This window comes from Carlito syrichta, unplaced genomic scaffold (assembly GCF_000164805.1).
Source record: "Carlito syrichta isolate Samal-C Ts95f unplaced genomic scaffold, Tarsius_syrichta-2.0.1 Scaffold302307, whole genome shotgun sequence".
Classification (NCBI taxonomy): Eukaryota; Metazoa; Chordata; class Mammalia; order Primates; family Tarsiidae; genus Carlito; species Carlito syrichta.
The window spans coordinates 456104-475442 of NW_007246403.1; the positions used below are offsets into that span (position 1 = coordinate 456104).

The window sequence follows — 19339 nt, forward strand, 5'->3', positions numbered from 1 at the left end:
GGGGGAGGGAGGCAGGGAGGGGCCCTACTCACCACGCTGTGTCCACCCTCACTCTCTCCTCTCCAGACCCTCCAATCCTACACAGACTTGGAAGAGAGAGGAGCAGAAGGGCTGGGGGCTCATGGCCACAGGCCATGGGAAGGGGGTCTGGCCGTAACTTTCCTTGATCTCAAGGAAGGGGTTTATTTAGTATCTGTGTGGCCACAGCTGTGGCTCTAGTAACCAATTCTGGGGCAACTGGAGATGTCCCTTCCACGTCCCCTCGGTTCTGGTGGGTCTTCCCTTCGGGAGCACCTGGCATGTGACCAGCAGCTTGGCACTGCTGGTGCCCAGGAAGGTGCCTGGCACATGACAGGCCCTTGGTAGCTGCACCCCAAAGGAAAGAGGCAGTTGGAAGACTCGTGGCTACCGCGGTCTCCTACTGAGTAACAGGAAGAGGAGAGGGCACGAGAGCTGGACCCTGGCTGACGCCATGTGCAGGGATCCCCTGACACCATCACACCATGCCTCACAATGACCTTGACAGAAGTCGAACCCCCGCCTGCGCCCAGTCAGGCCCTGGAGGAGGCAGGAGAGGACGTGGCTGTGAGCTGGGCCCTGGCGTCCATGAGCCTGGCCCGGCTGCCCCTTGGCTAAGTTTCTTTATTCTCTGACTCTGGCCCCTCATTTGTAAAAGTGGGAGGACAACAGCCTGCGTTGAAAGGACTCAATGAGCTAATACATGAAATGCACGCAGCTTGTGTAGAGACATGTCAGGTCACAGACAAGAGCCAGAGTCACTTCCATTATCGTCATTATCATTGGGACAACCCGGACAACCCGGGGCACTTTCCTCGAAGCTGGTGCCTGTGTACGACGTCCCTCTGGCCCCTGGAGGAGGGTGATGAGGTCCTCTGGGGCAGCGGAGCCGAAAGAAGCCGAGACCCCTGGGAGAGGGAGACATCCCAGAAGACCCCGATGCCAGACCACGGTCCGCAGCCTGATCTAAAAGGCAACGAGGAGCCTCTGTGGGTCTTTAATCAGGAAGTGGAACGACGAAAGTAGTGTTTTAGGAAGATTAATCTGGCAGCGGAGACAGGATGGGAAACAGTAGGCTCAGTGCTAAGAATGATGGCCGCTGCCCAGCTCACCGCGAGGCGGCTCATTAGCGGAAAGTGGCCCAGCCTTGGCTCCCGCGTGCTGGGGCTTCCCGGCAGCTGGGAGAGACCGAGCCCTCCATTAGGAAGCAGGCCCGGGGGAGGTCGGCAGAGGGCACTGTTTCGTCGGTGACAGTAGCCACCTCTAGGGAGCTCTGGCATCTGGACAGCCAGGGCAGGCAGCACAACTGAACCTGTCAGCCCCAGGCAGCCTCAGGCCATTCCACACACGGCACTTCAACTGCAGCTGAGCCAGGCCCTTTGGAAATGCACCGCGGGGTCTGCTCTCTCTGTGAAAGCCCTCGGGAAGCCTTGCAGTGTGGCCAGCTCCGTCCACTCTGACAGGGCGACGACCCCAGCACCAGCCCTCCACTGAGGGGGTTCCCGGGCTGCTCTGGAGTTGGCAAAACGGGCCCAGGGCTGCCCTGCCAAGAATGGAAAGTACTGCTGCTTCTATGTGTTTGCATTTAATTACAAGCTGCCATGGCACAGGGAAGTGCCGGGGCAAGTCCATCTTCTCACTGCCGGTCGGCACCGTCGGTGGAACCGTCCACCCGGCCCTTCACACCAGTGTGTGGAACACGTCCACCTTCTCCCGGTACAGGTGGTAGAACTGCTTGGCCAGGCAGTGGAAAGGGGCTTCGCAGTTTTCCATCTCCTTCTGTAGAGACAGTTTCAAGGTTGGCGTGTTATTTTTATAACCATACAGGGAGTCCGCGCTCTCAGTGCCACCTCCTATCAGGGCTGTCTACTTCCTGCCTCACCTCATCTTCACACTATCCAGGGCAGTTACTATCGTGATGCCAATTTCACAAGGAGACTTGGACTTGGAGAGATCAAGGTCACGTGCAGGAAGCCACATGCCTTGTAAATGGTGGAGCTAGGGCCTGACCTGGGTCTGTCTTCAGAGCCTGTGCTCTCAGCCACTCTTGCCATGTGTGTGACAGCATGTGAAAACGAGGCGTCCCTCACTCAGTTTTGACAGGGGCTTCAAAGGCCAAAAAAAAAAATGACGACAGTAAGTAGCTCTGCTTCCAAGGAAGAGAATGGCCCACCTTCACCTCCAGGTCAGGGTTGAAGAACCAGCGGAGAGAACTTTGAGCACGTGGGCAGTGCCCTGGCTCCTCTCCCTGGGGAGAGCGCCTCTCCCTTACCTCAAGTCAGTGGGAGGGTTTCAAGGAAAACCTGAGGCCTGGGAGGGTGAGGCTGGTGCCGGTCCCAGGCCTGGGAAGAACCGCGGGGGCCTGGCCAAGCCAGGAGAGGGGGCAAACAGGGCCAACCTAGAGCTGTCTTCCAGGGCCTCCACTGGGACAGCCTCTCAGGGTCCCAACAAGAACAGACAGCCAGGAACTGGCTGCAGGAGGGGTGCGGAGGGATCACCTGCGAGAGACAGCCTGCACACCTGGCAGGTGGAGAGCGCCCGCAGCAGACCCTAATACACATGCTGCCCTGCTTGCCCCATCTATCCCTGTTCCCCAAAGGCATCAAGAGGAGGTGCGACTTCAAATCAAGTTCGGGATTTCAACAATTGCCCAGGGCTGGGCATTTTAATAACTGAAATAATGAATATTTTTGTGACTAAAGGTACCCAAAGGACTTTTTATTATCTGAGAGAGACCAGAGTAGTTAAGGACCTTGCCCTAGATTTGAGGAGGAAAGAACAGGCCCTCCTGGATGCACACAGACAGGCTGCAGAGGACAGAAGTGGCACCCCCCACCCCACTCGACAGCCACTGCTCTCTTGCTCTCTATGGATGCCCATGGTGCTTATTGAACTCTTTTTGTTTTGAGAAATAAGTTGGCAGAAAAAAGAACCCACTATTTTCAAGAAAGTAGCTCAGACTATGAATGCACAAAACTTGTTTTGAAACGCTCCTTGGTAGTTGGCAAAAGAGCAGCCTTGGTAAGCAGGGTGATATCCCTGACTAAATGGAAGAATTTCCAAACTGAAAAACGCCACAGAAGCCAGCCAGCTCAGCACCCCCTCTCCCTAGATGAGTAGTCTGGGCCTAGGGGTCCAGCTAGCTGGTACAGAGCCCAGCCCAGCATCCAGATTCCCTGATGGGGGAAATACTGCCGCTCTGAGGCCAGCCGGGGTAAGATCCATGAGAAGGAAGCCAGGTCCTGGGAGAGGATACCTGGCCCTTCCAGTCAGGGAACTCCTAAGCAGGTGAAACAGTTGGCGAGGGCAAAGACAGAGGGGGCTGTGCTAAGGGTGGGCTGAGGACAGAGTGGACAGTTGGCAGTCAGAATGGGCATTTCTGCTTAGCTCACAACTACCAAGAAAATGAAGCTGTCACCACCTCTCTCCCCTCCAGGTCGGATGTAAGAGAAAGCATTGAGACAATGCCAACGTGGAGAGTATGACACTGCTTCCGCTGGAAGCAGTCAACACTGACGGGAAGGAGAGCGAGGCCTTCACAGCACATGCGACAGGGTTTCTGAATGGATTCAGAAGCACTCCAAATGCAATCTTGGGAGAACCCACATGAGAAGGAAGAAATTCAGTGCCCATGAGCCTCAACAGACACCATGGAGTGCCTGTGAAATAGATGGAAACGGAGCCACTTTCTAGATACATTAAGAGGGCTGCCAATGACAGGATCCTTTTGTCAAATGACTAATCATAATCTTGCTTGCATCGTATGGACACCTGTAGAGGAGGTCTGTCTGGAGTGAAGGACCCTTAGAGCAGTCGCAGACTCATGCTCACTCTGGCCTAGAATTCTGTTCCCTCCTCACCAACTCAGGGAGCAATCCCTAAGGACGGTTCTTGCACGTTTGCATTTAAAAACTGCCCGACTCCTTCTAGCAATGAATAATTTTTTTTAAAAAAAGTAACTTCTGTTTAAAGAAATGCTTTGTAATTTTTTGGCTTGAAAATTTCAAATATTGAGGGGTTTTAGAAAGAACTACATAGGTTCTATTTTCAAATATTGAGAGATGTTAGACGTATGTAGGTACTTCCTTCAGGTCAGCAAGATGATCACGGCTGCATTTAGGAAGAGGAGGAGACGGGCTTGGCGTTGGAACTTGGCCGCGTCTCAAGCTGCATTTGGTTATATTTCCTTTTTAATTACAGCTTTCTTAACCGAGCTGCTGGTGGCGCTTCTGTGAGCCTCGACTCAGGGGGGACTAGTTAACTTGCACAGTTAATACCAAGTGCTCAACTGCAGCCTCCTCAGCATAATTTATACCCACCTGTCTCGACACCTGAGCAGAGTTTAAATGTGCAGCCTGGTGGCCTTTGGTGACTAATGTGCTGGGGCTGGGAGTGGGTTTTAACCTCTGAGTTCTGGCAAGAGTTCCAGGGAACATGGGATACTGGGGCAAGGGGACAGTTCCACAAATGTGAATATAGGAAGAGGGAATGCGGAAGCCTCTCCTGCAGGGGGCACATGGCTGACTGCTCTGCGCAAGGGAGTCCTGCAGGTGAGATGGGGACCCACTACATGGGAATGCATGCTGAGCTGAACTTCGTTAATGGAATGTTTGTGATAATTGGACCAGAGGCAAGGGTGGCATTTATCCCCATACAAACTATGACTATAAGGATTTAGTAAGTAATAATAGTTACAAGATTACTGGGGGAACATTTACACTTTAAAAAAGCTAACATTCATTGAGTATTTACTATGCACCACACTGTGTGCTGTTTTATATTCACCAGCTGACTTAATTTTCATATTCATTACTCAATGAGGGACTCATTACTAAATAGCACACCCAGAATCCCAGAGCCAGTGTTACTAGCACCATTGGAGGTCAGCACCCCAGCCTGTGCCATGACTTTTTCTTGTTTTTGAGTTGGAGTCTCACTCTTGTTGCCCAGACTGAAGTGCAGTGGCACGCTCACAGCCACCACAGCCTCAACTTGCTGGGCTCAGGTGATCCTTTCACCTAAGCCTTCCAAATAGCTGGAACTACAGACGCATGCCACTGCGCCCGGCTAGTTTTTGTGATTTATTGTAGAGACAAGGTCTCCCCAAGCTGCTCAGACTGGTCTCAAAGCCCTGGGCTCAGGCAATCCACTTGCCTCGGCCTCTCTTGCTGGGATTACAGGCTGAGCCACTGATCCTGGCCCACTACTCTTCTTAAGGAAGCAGGCTACTTGGGGATTTAGAAAGTTCCCTTCTGTACAGCAGCCAAAACACAGTACCAGTCAAGTTTCTCAGGTGCAACAACAAAAGTGCCCGTGGCTTTGAGTCTGAGTAGAAGATGACCTCCAGGATATTAACTAGCCACAAAGCAAGGTCCAGCTTGGCAGGTCTCCCTGGCAACCCTGGTGAGGGGCACGGCAGCCGGCACTGTGGCCTCTGTGGGCTCTGAGATGGATGTTCTGGGCTGCTCTGGTTCCTGCAGGGTGGTCTTCACCTTATGCCCTTTCTAGCGAAGTGACATGTGAGGTGTCACATGCCTGCATCCTGACGGTAGAGAGGCTGGGACTTCAAAACACCCAAACACAGAAAGCATGTTCCCCAGTGCTAGACAGCCTAAATCAAGATATAGGTACTAAAGATGCAGTGGCAATCTTAATTGCACTAAGTGATGTTCCCACTTAGTGAGATCTTTTGCCAATTTCACTAGAGGGCACTTTGTGGTCTGCGATCACCTAGAGCAGCAGTAAGGTGAGGACAGAGAGCACCAAGGGGAAAGAGAAATCCTGGCTCAACCCCTCATGAGCCGTGGACCTCAGGCAAGTCACTGTGCCTCCCTGACACTGAAACGGAAACTGTGGGCCCATTCCTGGGACATGGGGTCGGTTGCGAGGGGCGAGTGAAATATTGTTCCCACAACACCAGAACCCATAGAATCTCAGGCAAACATCAAGGGTCATGATCACCAAACACAACATGCTTGCATTTCTTACTAGTGAGATACAGCCTCTCCCAGGGCAGGCTGGCTGATGTGCCTTATTGTAATGCATGGATAACTACTGCTATATTGAGAAAAGATCTCGGGCTAAGAACGTAAACATCAGCTCCAAATGAGACTCTGCATATGGCAGAATAACAACTCAATGCACGTGAGGTCATGTGAAAAACTGCTTTCAGTGGAGGCCTACTCCAGACTTGGCGCCAGAGCAAGCAGAGATACTCACCACGGATGTTTCAAAACATTCCAGGCCTTGGCCCAGTGCCCACGCCCGGGCCTCTGCGGAGTCCACTGCTCGTCGGCTGGCCAGGTCTGTCTTGTTTCCCACTAGAACACCTATTTAGAAGAGACCAAAACACGGCACTTCACTGCAGGAGTCTGGAGGACAGCAGGAGAGAGGACAGAGCAAGCACACTATTCCTGAGAGGCACAGAACGTCCTAAGAGAGTGGTTTCCTAACTTGAGGGGAGACCCCAGCAGGGAGAGCCGGGGTCTCACACTGGCCCCACAGGCCACAGAGAGAATAAAGTGGGCTTCACTTTCCACACACAGCTTCAGCTCATCTTTTTTCTGGCTTGTATATATCTGTTTCCCTTGTCTCCTTAAAAGGCTGCAAATGTGTGAAGGCCAGGGTCAAACTTATGCTAGCATTTGTGATCCTTCCTCACACATGAAGCAAACTTTAAAATGGTCATTAATGCTAATCTAAAGACTCGGCTCAGAGTCAGGGATTCAGAGGTAATTTAGTTGGGCTCCCAGCTGCATCAGCTGCAAATAATTTTTGAGCCTGTCTCTGGAGATCACTTTCCCTGGTCTATAATGAGAAGAATTTGTTGATCTCACATAGGGATGAAAAATAAACTGATTTAAAGCATTCAGAAGTGACAATAGGACTTGAATGTTTACTCGTACCCCACATACAAGAGAAAATTAGGAACTCTTCCCTGGGGCTAGCTTTCTAGAAACCACAACTCATCCTACAGCACCTTCCCCTGATCGTCGAGTCACCCCACAACCCTGCAGGACGGGTGCCATCACTCCTGTTATAGACATGGAGAGGTATGGGAACTCGTTGAGGTTTACATGGCTGCTGAGATGAGCCAGTGTGCAATCTAGGCCATCCAAGTCAAGGCCCCAGAGGCCCTCTCTTGCACCCATAGTACCTCTGGGATGCCCTTGTGCTCTTGGACTGAAGGACAGAGGTGCCACTGGGAAGTCTGATGCCCACCATGCCTACCTGGGAGGGAGCCACCTGGAGCCTGTGCCCGAGCCTTCTCCAGCCATTTGCCGCAGTTGGTGAACGACTGCTCACTAGTCACGTCATAGACGAGACACAAGACATTGGGACTCTCCCACTGTGCAGGAGAGACAGCATGAGCACCTGTCAGTCACAGAAAGCAACTTCGAGGCTAGGAGAGAATTTGGTCTTCCAAGGGAAGAGATGAGGGAGCAGAGGGAAATGAAAAACCATAAAGGGGGGTGTGAGTCAGAAGACAGCCACACCCACTGGCGTCCAACAGTCCCCCTAGGAGAGTGACCAGAAGGGCCATGCTCCGTGGTGGGCAGGGCTGTGGCATCACCACTGAGGACAAGGCGCATCTGTGCCAGGCCCTCTGTGGGGCTCTTCCATGCGGCACTGTGAAACCTCTCGATGTCACAGGATTAGACTGACAATCCCACTTTGCAGCTGAAGAATCCAAGTTCAGGGGAATAAATGGCTTGCCCAGGACAGACATGCTTTAAAAACGAAAGTGGCAAAGATGGGAGGACTGAGGCTTTTCTCTCCCCAGGAACCTGCGCTGGCCTACCATGGGCCTCGGCAAGCCATCATTTCCCTCATTCTCGACGGGGAGTGGGGGTGGGGAGCTGCCATTGCACGAACGAGTATTCTTTCTTTCATGATCAGTCCCTGGAAGCCTGTTTGCTTCATCTTCTTAATAAGGACTGGCTTTTTAAAATGCAAAGGACACTTTCTACTTCTCCTGCAGTGTCTGCATCAGCCTAATCCAAACCACACCGACAAATGGACAGGACTCGGTGACCCAATTAAGAGCCAGGGCTACACTCTCAGGGGATGCCGAATTTGGGGGCTGTTCAGAGTCCCAGGACGTCCTGCTGCCTGCCGCTGGGACGCAGGATGGCCCCGCGCAGGCTGTGGACGCTGGCCTGGTACATGCGACTCTTGGTCATGCCCTGCACAATTAGAGCCTGCTTTCTTTCTGGGTGTCAGTAACTTCCCAGGGTACGGGGCAGAATCTTTCCACCCCCAGATTGGATTTCCTTTCCAATCCTAGGAAGACCAGCCCAGGAGGGCTCATTCCCCACCCCATGAGGTCACGATAGCTCGGAAGGCATCCAGGATGGGAGAAGCTTGGACTGAGCTGAGGATCCCTTCAGCCCATGGACGAAGCGAATTCTCGGCAGAACACATGGAGCTCCCCTGAGTGCACGCAGGAGAAGACCTCTAGGCATGGTTTTAACTCAAGAAGTCTTCCTTCTTCCAGACTTCCACCTGGGCTCAAATTGGAGCCAGAGCAGGAGAACCAATCAGGGTTGGTTGGGTAGAGAGTGTGAACGGACTGGTGGCATTTGGCCCCAGTCTTGCCCAAACACATCTTCCCATCCTGCCATGGAGCACATTCATATGCCCAAGGCTATTCTAATAATGTTACGATGGGGAGGTGATCCAAGGTGGCCAAAAACGCCTTTCCTTCTGCCGGGCACGGCAGCCGGTGCCAGGCCAGGCACACGGTAGGCACCTGGTAAACATCAGGAGCCAACGCATGAAGCACACCTGGGTGAAATAACTGTCATCAGATCTACTTCTCCTACATGACAAAAAGGGAGCAGAAAGCAGTTTCCATTAAAGCGTGGCTGTTCTTGGAAAGGCAGGGAGGGCTCTGGAGAACTCAACCCCTCTAACTAGTTCACTGGCCCAGATTGGTGGAAGGCACAGCAAGCTGGGTCCTGAGAGGCTAACCGGGGGGAGTGGACAGGGCACGGCACCCTGGGCAGTGGCGCAAACCCCAGGGGAATGCCCCACAGAGCCCTGGTGTCTCCTCCAAGGGGTGGGCCAAGAAGATGGGCCTCCTCCCAGTCCTTCCCTCCCCCCCACCACAGAGGGAAGGGAGACACTTGACACTGTCCCAGGAGGCTGGGAAGGAGTGCTACAGGACATCATCAGGAGGCGGCTGCTCGACAGCAGGGAGGCCACAAGGGGAGGCCTGCAAGGACTGGCCACATTTCTCCTGGCATGCTGGAACCCACCCTCGATGGGGGACGGGGGCGGTCAAGTGCACCAGCCACTCCTTCTTGTCAAGAGGCCACAAGTCCTAGTGAGAGGAATGTCCCACAAAGAATCCTGCCATGGTGGTTTCTCTTGATAGCCACAGTGCAATGAAATATCTGTGTGAGCATCATTAGGGCAAGGCTTCCAGTGGGTGGTGGCGGTGGTTAGGAATCAAACCATGTGCTACTTGCCAATTTATCCAGCATTTCAGAAAACAGCTCCTTGCCAGCAGAGTCAAAAATGAAGAGTTCCTAGAATCAGGAAAGCAAGAAAGTCTCCACATGGGTAAAACACCAGCTACAAGTCACTGACACCACTCTCAGCTCACAAGGACTTGTCTCAGTGGCGAAACTCATCCACGCAAATGCACACACATTTTCATACACACTCTTTTCCCCAAGCACAGGAAGGGGATGGAGAAGGAGTGGACTCCAGAGTCCTAGACAGGCAGAGCACCCAACTCCCACACTGACCAGCACTTTCTGTGTGGAGTCTCACCTCTCCTAACCCCGAGTGCAAAAATACCAGGAACAAGCTGACTTCCCACCTGGCAGAACAGAATGTTAAACAGGCCGACAAGTGCTCTGGTTTCCAAAAGGTCATTCTGCACTTTGTTAACCAAATTGATTTTCAAATCTTAAAACAATTCTTTTAAAGGAGGTCATCGAGTAGGCCTGGGGAAGGCGTTTAAAGTAGGACAGTCTTTCATCACCCTGGGATGGTTCAGGTCCGATTCAGACAAAGGGCACAGGACGACCCTTCCTGCCTCTGTCCAAACTTTACCCAGTCCACGTGACAGCCCCCAGTGCTGAGACTCACCTCCCTAATCCCCTCCTGGCACTGGAGTATGGCCTGGCTGGCTTCTGACCTCGGTAGCACATGCCATCTGCACATCGGCACCATCACTTGCTCTGCATACTGGTCACCTGTGTGCTCGTCTTACCTTTCTCATTTCATCAGGGGTGACACACACACACACACACACACACACACACACACACTTTTTGCTCATGGACCTCTTTAAAAATCTGGTGAAAGCTACAAATCCCCTCTCCAGGAAAGCACACACAAACAAAACATCTTGCACCTCAATTTCAAGAGTCCTAGGTTCCCATAAAGGCACCTTAAAAACCTTGGCACTAGGTAACAAGTTCTCTGAAGGTCAAGTCCACATCCTAGTCTTCCTTCCCTCCTTCCTTCCTTTCTCCTCCTCGGTCCCATCCTTGAATGCTTCCTGTGTTCCCCAATTCAGAGGAGTTTAGGCCACATCCTCGAACTGTGTCTCTCCCGGGAAGGATGGCAGCAACCATGGGGACCCTAGGCCCAGATAAGGCAGTCCTGAGTTCCCTCAGGTCAAAGCACTACTCACCACACTGTCACCTGTGTCAGGAACTGGCACAGTTTTCACCACCAAATCCACCCCTGTTGTCTGCAAAGGAACCAAGAAGGGGGTATGTCACAGGGAACACACGGGCAGCCCAGTCCCTGGGAAACATCCCTGGTCGGAGGTTGTGTCCTAGACTCATTTTAGTGAAAAGTGGCTCAGATTACAGAAGTCAAACAACCAGCACCTCCACCTTCCTGTCCCTGAGAGAACTGTTGCACGTGGTAACCAAGTCAGGCATGGCTTGTCTGCTCTGCCCTTCACCCTGGAAGGGAGTCACCAGGGCAGCCTCTCGACAGGCCTCTCGGGCTTCTTCAAGGGTTGTGCACCACTCACTCAGGGTTAACCAATCAACTCTTTAACCAGGGCCAGGCCTTGCTCTCACAGCTCACCAGGGTGTAGCTCTTCTGGAAATGGGTGCCGTCGCTGCGGAAGATCTGTGCCAGGGCAGTCTTGCCCACTGTTGGGTCTCCTGTGAGGTCAAAGAGGAAAAACATTGCTTCAGTCCCCATCTGACTTGAGAATCTCATGCTGCAGAACCAAAGCTTCAATGAGTTTCCAGAGGAGATGCATGCGGCTCTCTCAGGAGTGTGTTCTGAGGCCGCGGGCAGGACATGGGTCCATGAGGCTCATCTGCAGAGCTTGCGGCGGCCGGGCACCCTTCTGCACCGCTAAGCCTTCCAGTCGTGGGAACTGACCCAGAAGGTAACGGAGCTTGCGGAGGGCTCTGGAGCCCTGGAAACAGAGCTGCCACTCGTCCACTGAAACATGCCCTGTGGGGAAAAGCTGTCACTTCCACACTGGAATTTCCTTTGAAGTCTTGGAGGTAAAGAAGTGTGACTGGTACAGACACGGAGACTCACCTGACAACAGATCCAACCTGCATTTAGAGCTGCCAACTGAATGCCATTTTTGAGGGGGGAGTTGGGAGGGGTTTCTGCAAAAAATGAAGCAAGATTATCAGAGGCTACGTTCCTTGTCCTGGAATCCACTTCCATGCGGTATGTTCCATCTCCACTGCGGCATGTCCAGCTGGGACCTCTGAGGCTTCACCTCCCGGGGGGCCTCTCTACCACCTCTATTTGTAATAGCAATCACTTCACACCAGCGGGGTTTATCTCCTTGGCTTTCCTTTGTTGGTCAACAGCCCTAGAAACTGGTAGCTCAAAACTAAAGGCTTATGTTGCAGTTTTCAGCCTGAACCTTTCATGAAATTGCTGAGTCTTTCATGTAATCTGGAGCTCCCCTGTGCCCATCACAGGCGCTAGAAACTCTCTCTGCTCATCTTCAATTCCCCTCGCCCTCCCCACAGGCCATATCATCAGCTTCCTTGGATGCCAGCTGTTCTAATTTGCAATGCCTCTTCCACCCTGAGAGTCTTCCATCGATTCCTGCTCCACCGCCCCCAGAACGCCTGTCTCTGCCTGCTCGCCCACTTGATCCCTAGCAGAACCACCACGGCACCTCAGCCTTCAGGGTGCTCCTGCATCCACTGGTATCCTCTCTTCTCCGTTGTGCCCCATCTCACAGTCACTTCAGTGCTTCCCTTTCCTAGACTTCTCGACAGTCTGCCGCTCTGTTCACTTTCCCGTTTTGACTTTTCCTACCTATAATTTTTCGCTAGTAAGACAACTGTCTGACTACTCCTGGCATCTCCTTTTATGTGAACTCCTCCAGGTCTGAGTGAGCTATTCAGGCCTTGCTTTCCTATCTGCCACAGCCTCTGAGAAGGGAACCAACATGTGTTGAGCCCTCATGAACCTGTTCACACAGTCTCGACCCTTCCTTCCCACTCTGTGCCCCCTGCCCCTCCCCATCCAGGCAAGTATCATTAACCTCATCTGACAGACGAAGAGATGGAGGTTCAGAGAAGCTGGTAGCCTGCCTAGGGTTCCAACCCCATGCACTCTCCACCAGACCCCGCTCCTCCCCCAGAGCTCAGGGACCACTTCTGACCCACTTTCCAGGCTGCCCCTCCAGGCCCACAACACTGCAGCTGCCCACGACGCCTGGGGCACCACAGCCTGGGCTGCCATCGGGTGCCCATCTATCTCAGGGCAAACAGTGCGTCTCTTTCCTTCTTGGGGCTGTGGCTACATCCACCCTCCCAGCTCTAATTTTGCTCCTGAATCCAGTTGGAAACTGGCTCCTCCTGCTTGTGAAATTCCCCACGGATTTGTTCTGCTTAATTTCATAAATCTTTCTTCTGACTGTCAGTCAGAGTCCCCGACACTTACAAAAACCTTCTGTGTCGGCAATGAGAAGGGATCCGAACATAGGCAGGGGAAGAACCGATAAACACATCTGCAGGGCAACACGGTGACAAGTGCAAATTCAGACAGCTCCAGCTGAGAGCCAACGCATCAGGGGAGCACGGAGGAGAGAAATGGATGAGGGATCACCACTGTGGAGGGCTGCCCCAGGGCCAGGGCTGAGCCTGGGGCGACTACAGGGGGGCTCTGCCAGACAGATGGAGACGTCTGCAGAGGTGCAACGCAAGGGCACCGTGACTTCGTGATTGCCAAGTCCATGGTCTCTTCTCAGTTCCCATCTTCCCTGCCGTCTCTGAAGGATGTATGTCAGCCTGCAGCAGCCCCCTTCTGAGCCCTGTGGCCTGGTGACCCTACTCCGGCCTGGCTCGCCCAACACACTGCCTCCCAGTGCACTCGTCCCACTCCTCTGGCCACCCAGACTGCCACTTCTCTAGGCAGAACTCGCTCCCAGGCTGTATCTGCGTGTCCAAAAACCTGTGGCTGTGACCACCAGGACGATGGGCCTCATCCAGTCTCGGTGTCTATGGCCAGGCTGGTGTCATGTCCGGTCCTAAACAGTTTGCCCACTTAGCCCACTCTTTCTGTTCATGACGCCACACACCGTCGCTGTCTCCATTCAGTCTGCCACCTCTACCTGCCCCTCCTCCTACCTGCTGGCGCCGCCCCCTTGCATTCCTCACATCCTCTGCAGTGTCCCAAGCCCCTCTCCTGCTCTTCCTGCTGCCACTGTGCCAGTTAGCTCATCCCTGACCTTCAAGCCCACCCTTCCATGCTCTGTGGGGGTGGGGATGCTGCAAACATTCTTCTCCTTTCCAGGAGCTTCCTGTTAGGCTGTTTTTCTGGCACTCCCAGGCCAGCCTTCTTATGGCCCCTCCGAGGTACCAGCATTGTGGAGAAGCGCCACCTTCTTGGAGAGCTGCCCCTCAGCTCCTGCGTCCCTGTCCAAACTTCTAGGCACTGATAAGCCCACCCCCTTCCCTCTGCACCCCACCCCTGGAGACACTGTCCCTTCCTGCAGTTATTGCCTGTGTTGCCTCAGTGTCCCCCTTTTGTCCTTCCTGTCCTCCAACACCCGTTTATTCAGTACCTACACTAAATCCTCCCTGCTCAAATACCTACTATCATTTCTGGCTTGGGCGTGGACCCTACTTATGTAACCCCTGGTATGAGGCGTGCTCTCCAAATACAGACTCTCCAGGATGGTCAGGAACTGGTCTGGTTGTGTCTTGCCCGAAGATAGGGCTGAGCTCCTTCCAGTGGGAAATGGGTGATCCACAGCACGTGGTGGTGTCACACGGCGGGTGACTGAACTCCTGAGGTGCCAGTGCCAGGCGGGCAGTGCCCTCCTCCAGAGGTCTGGATCCCAGCTCTCTGGGACTCTTTTAGCTTGACCTCTGCCTACTGCTCTGTGCCATCTCAGTGCTGCCTTCCCGCTTTTTTAGTTCTCTGGCACCTAATGAATCAGTTCCACAGGTTAACATTTCTCTGCTGAAATGAATGCATTTCCTGTTTTTTTGACTGTGCCTGGACTGAAAACACTGCCCAAGTGGCCCTCCCTCTCTCTCCTGTCTTCTCCTGGATCGAAACCAGCCTGAGCATGGCATCAACAGACAGACCTTCATGAAACAGTGCTTCTGTCCTGTCCAGCCTCCCACAAAACCCATTGAGGTTCCCCCACAGCCTACCCTTTCTCAGTCAGCCTTAACGCACCTTCCACCTCTCTCTCCAGCAACCCCTTATCTGAGATCTCAGCTCTGCACTCCTGTTCACTCAGTCCCTGAAAACTCCTCAAAGCCACCTCCTTCCAAGTTCAAATCCTGCCCACTCATGTCAGGAAAGGTCAAATAATAACCTTCCTGCACAGCCTCTGCAGGTCATCTCTGCCTCCCTTGTCTTGACCTGTGTGCTGTGTGGCTAATGTGGACCAGTGCTGCTGACAGTATGAGAATTGATGTCCGAGGAACCCTCCTGGGAGGCATTATTATCACCTCCTGTGTGTGGAGGTAGAATGCCACAGTAATGAAGGGCACAGACTCCAGAGCCAGATTCCAGCTCTACTACCTTCTAGCTGTGTGACCTTCAGTCACTTAAGTCTCTCTGTGCCTCAGTCGCTACACCTGCAAAACAGGATCATAATAGTGTCTACTTCACAGAATTGTTATAACGATGGAATGAGTTCATACATACAGTGCCTGGCATATAGTAAGTACCATTTAAGCGTTTTTAAATGAAATAAAATATAGATAACTGTCAAGTGTTGCTTTCTCTCTTCATCTAAGCCAGAACAAGCAGCAGCTGTGCTCTGAGGTACCTCTCCTGTACCTGCACACAGACGGCACTCTGTGTTCACCGCACTACAACTTCTCATGTGCATCCTGGCCTTCTTTGAGTGTGGGGCGGGGGGCAGAATCATCCTTGCATTCCCACTGTGCCTTGTGTGGTGACTCACACGTGGTAGGTGCTCAATAAACAGCTGCTGAATGTATACACACTCGAACTGAATATCAGGTTCATCAATGACTAGTAATGTAAGGGGGAAAAAAGACAGAGTAACTCCGTTTAAACAGTGAGGTTGGGGCTGACTTTTGGTCCCTGGAAACCTCAAAAGGAAATGGCCTTGAGGCCTTGGGAGGAGGCTGCCGACTGAGAGCAGGCTGGAGTTCAAGAGCTGCTCAGGCGACGGCTGCAAGCAAGTGACAGGTGTCCAAGGAAGGGGGATGCAGAGGAGGCCAGCGTGAAGACAGCACAGCTTGGGCTGAGAACAGAACCCTGGAAATCAGATTGCCAGGGTCCAGACTCAAGGTCTGGATCACACAGCTCTATCACCTCCTGCTGTGTGATCTGTAGCAAGTATCTGCACCTCCCTGGGCCTCGGTCGCCTCATCTGTAAATGAGGATGACAGTAATACCGACCCCATAGGGTTGTTGTGAGGATTCAGAGACGCCCTGTACTGAGAGTCTAGCACAGAGCTGACACACAGAAGTGACCAGTAAGTTAGTTCCACAATGGAAACAATTTAAAAAGAAAGAAGAAGGCCAGGCTCGGTGGCTCAGCCTGTAATCCCAGCACTTTGGGAGGCCAAGGCAAGTGGACTGCCTGAGCCTGCGGGTTTGAGACCCACCTGGGCAACTTGGTGAGACCTCGTCTCTACAATACATCAAAAACTAGCTGGGCGTGGTAGCACACGCCTGTAATTCCGGCTACCTGGAAGGCTGAGGCGGAAGGATCGCCAGAGCCCAGCAGGTTGAGGCTGCGATGGCCGGGAGTATGCCACTGCACTCCATTCTAGGCAACAGAATGAGACTCCAACTCAAAAAAAAAGAAAGAAAGAAAGAAGAGAAAGGAGAGAAAGGAGAGCCAGAGAGAGAAGCCCACCTTAAAAAGATCTAACTTCGGAAAATAAAAAATGTTCCCACCTTATCTGTGAGGAAACTAAAGCTCAAAAAAGTGCTTAGTCCAAGAGGACACAGCCAACAAGAGGAACAGGCAAAATTATTTTTGTTACACAATACTGCCTCCCCTGGTGCTCTGGAAACTGGAGATTCTCTTGAGAACCACTAATTTCTTTTGCTCCAGTATGATTTGGATACTATTGTCAGTCATCTTTCTGTGTAACCCTTTTATTTTCAAGTAAGAGAAGTCATTAAAAATATTATCATTTACATTTAGTCTGAGAGGAACTAAAAAATAAAAGGAATCTCTCTTTCTCTATATAATTTCTTATCACTCCTTTCCTGAGCTGGTCAGGGAAGCCTGGAAAGGTGATAGGTTTCAACAGTAACACAAGCTAAGAGTTTTGGAGCTGAGCAGATCTGGGGGTTGAAATCCTGTGTATGACCTTCACTAGGGGCTGACCTTGGCTGACACCTCCTAAAGCCTCAGTAAGACCAGAACAGGATCTACACCAGTGTGCTACAGCGAGATGTTATGTGAAATACGTGCACCTAGCAAGCAGTAAAGACTCTGTAACATACATATGTGTTCTGTAGTCATGCGCCTATAATTCAAGCTATTGTTTTTCTAAATGTGCGGACTGACCCATGGGGAACACTACAAAATGTGCACGACACATATTCATTCATTCTCGAACTACTTATTGAGTACCTACTATGTTTCAGGCTTTATTCTGAGTGCTTGGGTTATACCAGTCATTCCTGCCTTTGGGAGACTCAATGTTTATGTCCTCCTGGGAGTGGGACAGCACAGTAACTTTGGGTCTCAAGGACAAAACAAAGGTGCCTTTTGCAAACTCTGGTCACTATACATTACTATCTCCTATCCCTGTTATCAGAGGGGCTGGGGTCTGGAAATAAAAAACATAGTAAAGACTCAAAGTCATTGATGCTTAACTTTGGGGTACAGTAAATGCCTTAGCTGAAGCACTTAATGGCTTTCCTTTAAGTTGATTTTTTTAACGAGTCTGCTCCTCCAGATTTTTAAGGTTTTTTTTTTTTCTCTCTCTCTTTTTAACGAGTCGGCCCAACTGGGGAAAGTGGTCTCAGCGTCTGACAGAGAGCAGGGGGAATCAGCTGGAACTACGAACGTGCCCTGCAAGATAATTCTTCCACGGCTAAGGTAATTTACCCTATCAATAATTGCAGTAACTTGCCTCTGGGAGAGACAGAGGCAAAGGGGGTAGACAATTTACGAGAACAAAAGCTCTGGATAAATTACGAAGGCTCTGGACTCCGGAGACCACTGTATTCAAGCGCAAGTTTTCAGACTCACCTGCCAGGATGCATTTGGCTGCCAGCTTCACCATGGTAACCAACCACTAGCACGGACCAGAGAGCGCAAGAGCGGCTGTTAGAGGCTTTGGTGGGTGGGCTTCGGGCCCTGGGCCGGGGAAGCGGGGCGGGCTGACCTCAAGGCCTGGGCCCGGGTGGGGATGAGGATATACAGGACCTAGCCCTCCCGGGCAGGACTAGGGCGCTTCTCCGGCGCTCGTGGGGGGCAGGAGGGCTCCAGACGGGCCCGGCTCAAGGCCCCCGACGGCAGCCCGGAAAGATGCAAGCGACGGGACGCGGCTCCCGCTCCTGGCCCAGCCCCTGAGCCCAGCCCCCGGCAGCGAGGTCGGGAAAGAACAACCCACAGCCCGTCGCGTCCCAAGCACCGCGCCGAAAGCGCCCTTCAGGCAACCATTGACCACCTGCCCCGCCTCCTCCTTGCTGACTCTCGATTGGTTGCCGCCAAAAATTCCCACCCTCGAGGGCCTGCAAAGACCCAATGAGAGTATAGGAGACGAACTAGCCACCCTTGGTTGAGATACAATTCGTAGTAAAATCTGCTCGTCAAGCCATCCTGCTTGACGAATGGTTAAAACTGATGTCAGTCAATTCCATCTCCCGCCCCCGCCGCACCGTAGAGTCCGGGATGAAGTAGCTTCATCAAGTATCCCAAGCGGTGATAAGAGAAGCTTTCTGATTGGCCAAGGCCGGCTTGGACCATCTTCGGGAGGAATAGGGATTCGCCCCACGCCCCTGCCCTTTTGGAAGTGGGTCCGTCCACGAGGAAGCCGGTCGGACCTGGAGCCGCGCCTGCGCAGTGGACCAGGCCGCAGTTGCGGGAGCTGAGCTCAGCGCGGATCTGACTTCGCATAAAAGTTCACGTTGCTTTCCCAGTTCCCGGCTTCCGGGGAGGGCAGCTCCAAGGTGCATAGAGAAATCCAGTCATTGTCCCGCATCCCGCAGGGAAAGCTCATTTTAGAAGCCCAAAGATGTTAGGCACTTTAAAATCTAAAATATGCAAGTGTTTAAAGTGATGTCTGTGAGCAAAAGGGAGAACAAATAAACTTTGATGAGGCTGAGCCATTAAACTCAGGGATTTGACGCCACACTTTCCTTGGTCCATTTCCACTCTTGAAAAATGGAGAAAGCATCACATACCATATATTTCATGAAAGTGTGTAGTCGAGAACGTTGCCCATCACACAGGGAGGCTCTGTAAATGTCAGTTGACTTTCCTGGGGGCCTCTTGCTTTGTGGACAGGTGGCCAGAGACTTAAGTCACTTCCACCTCCCTGGCTTGGGCAAGTCACCGCATCCCTGAGCCTCTAAATATGGGCCCAGAGGAACCTACCTTGTGGGGTGTTGTAGGAATGGAAAGAAAGTGTGTAAATTCCTGGGACTTAGTAGTGCTCAACAGGTACTTGTGGAATGACTGAATGAGAGGACGCTCATCTGGACAGATATGGTTTACCATCACTGTCATAGGTTGGTCAAGTGCACCCTGTTCTCACTCTCACTGGGCCCCTGGAATCTCTGATGGCCGATGCTTAAAGGGAAGAGCAGCCCCTCAGCGAAGATGCCTGTGCTAAGGGGTCACATTCTCTTCAGACATTCGGTCCTCTCTTGGCTACTCTGTCTGCCCCAAGGTGGCCAC

The 19339-nt window shown here is 52.4% G+C and overlaps 1 protein-coding gene across 2 annotated transcripts; it reads right to left on the bottom strand.

Moving 5' to 3' along the window:
- Window positions 1–1587: 1587 nt before the first annotated feature.
- On the bottom strand, window positions 1588–17848 carry IFT27 (intraflagellar transport 27). Of its 2 annotated transcripts, none has more exons than XM_021711467.1 (7): window positions 17687–17848; window positions 11077–11153; window positions 10670–10729; window positions 9492–9551; window positions 7249–7366; window positions 6238–6347; window positions 1588–1797 (listed from the first exon to the last, which is right to left on the bottom strand). In XM_021711467.1, exons 1-7 carry the CDS (start codon window positions 17718–17720, stop codon window positions 1699–1701), a joined length of 558 nt encoding a protein of 185 aa, XP_021567142.1. In that variant the 5' UTR covers window positions 17721–17848; the 3' UTR covers window positions 1588–1698. The 2 variants fall into 2 exon arrangements, with proteins under 2 accessions (XP_021567142.1, XP_008054472.1); XM_008056281.1 differs by having other exon boundaries at window positions 11077–11156.
- Window positions 17849–19339: the final 1491 nt, after the last annotated feature.

Bases quoted from the DNA above. Each gene is read 5' to 3' on its own strand.
- IFT27 (XM_008056281.1), bottom strand. From the start codon at position 17,720: ATGGTGAAGCTGGCAGCCAAATGCATCCTGGCAG. The intron at 11,157-17,686 runs GTGAGTCTGAAA...TTGACCTCACAG, and splicing joins AGCCAAATGCATCCTGGCAG to GAGACCCAACAGTGGGCAAG. The intron at 6,348-7,248 runs GTAGGCATGGTG...TCTTCTAAATAG, and splicing joins TCCAGGTGGCTCCCTCCCAG to GTGTTCTAGTGGGAAACAAG.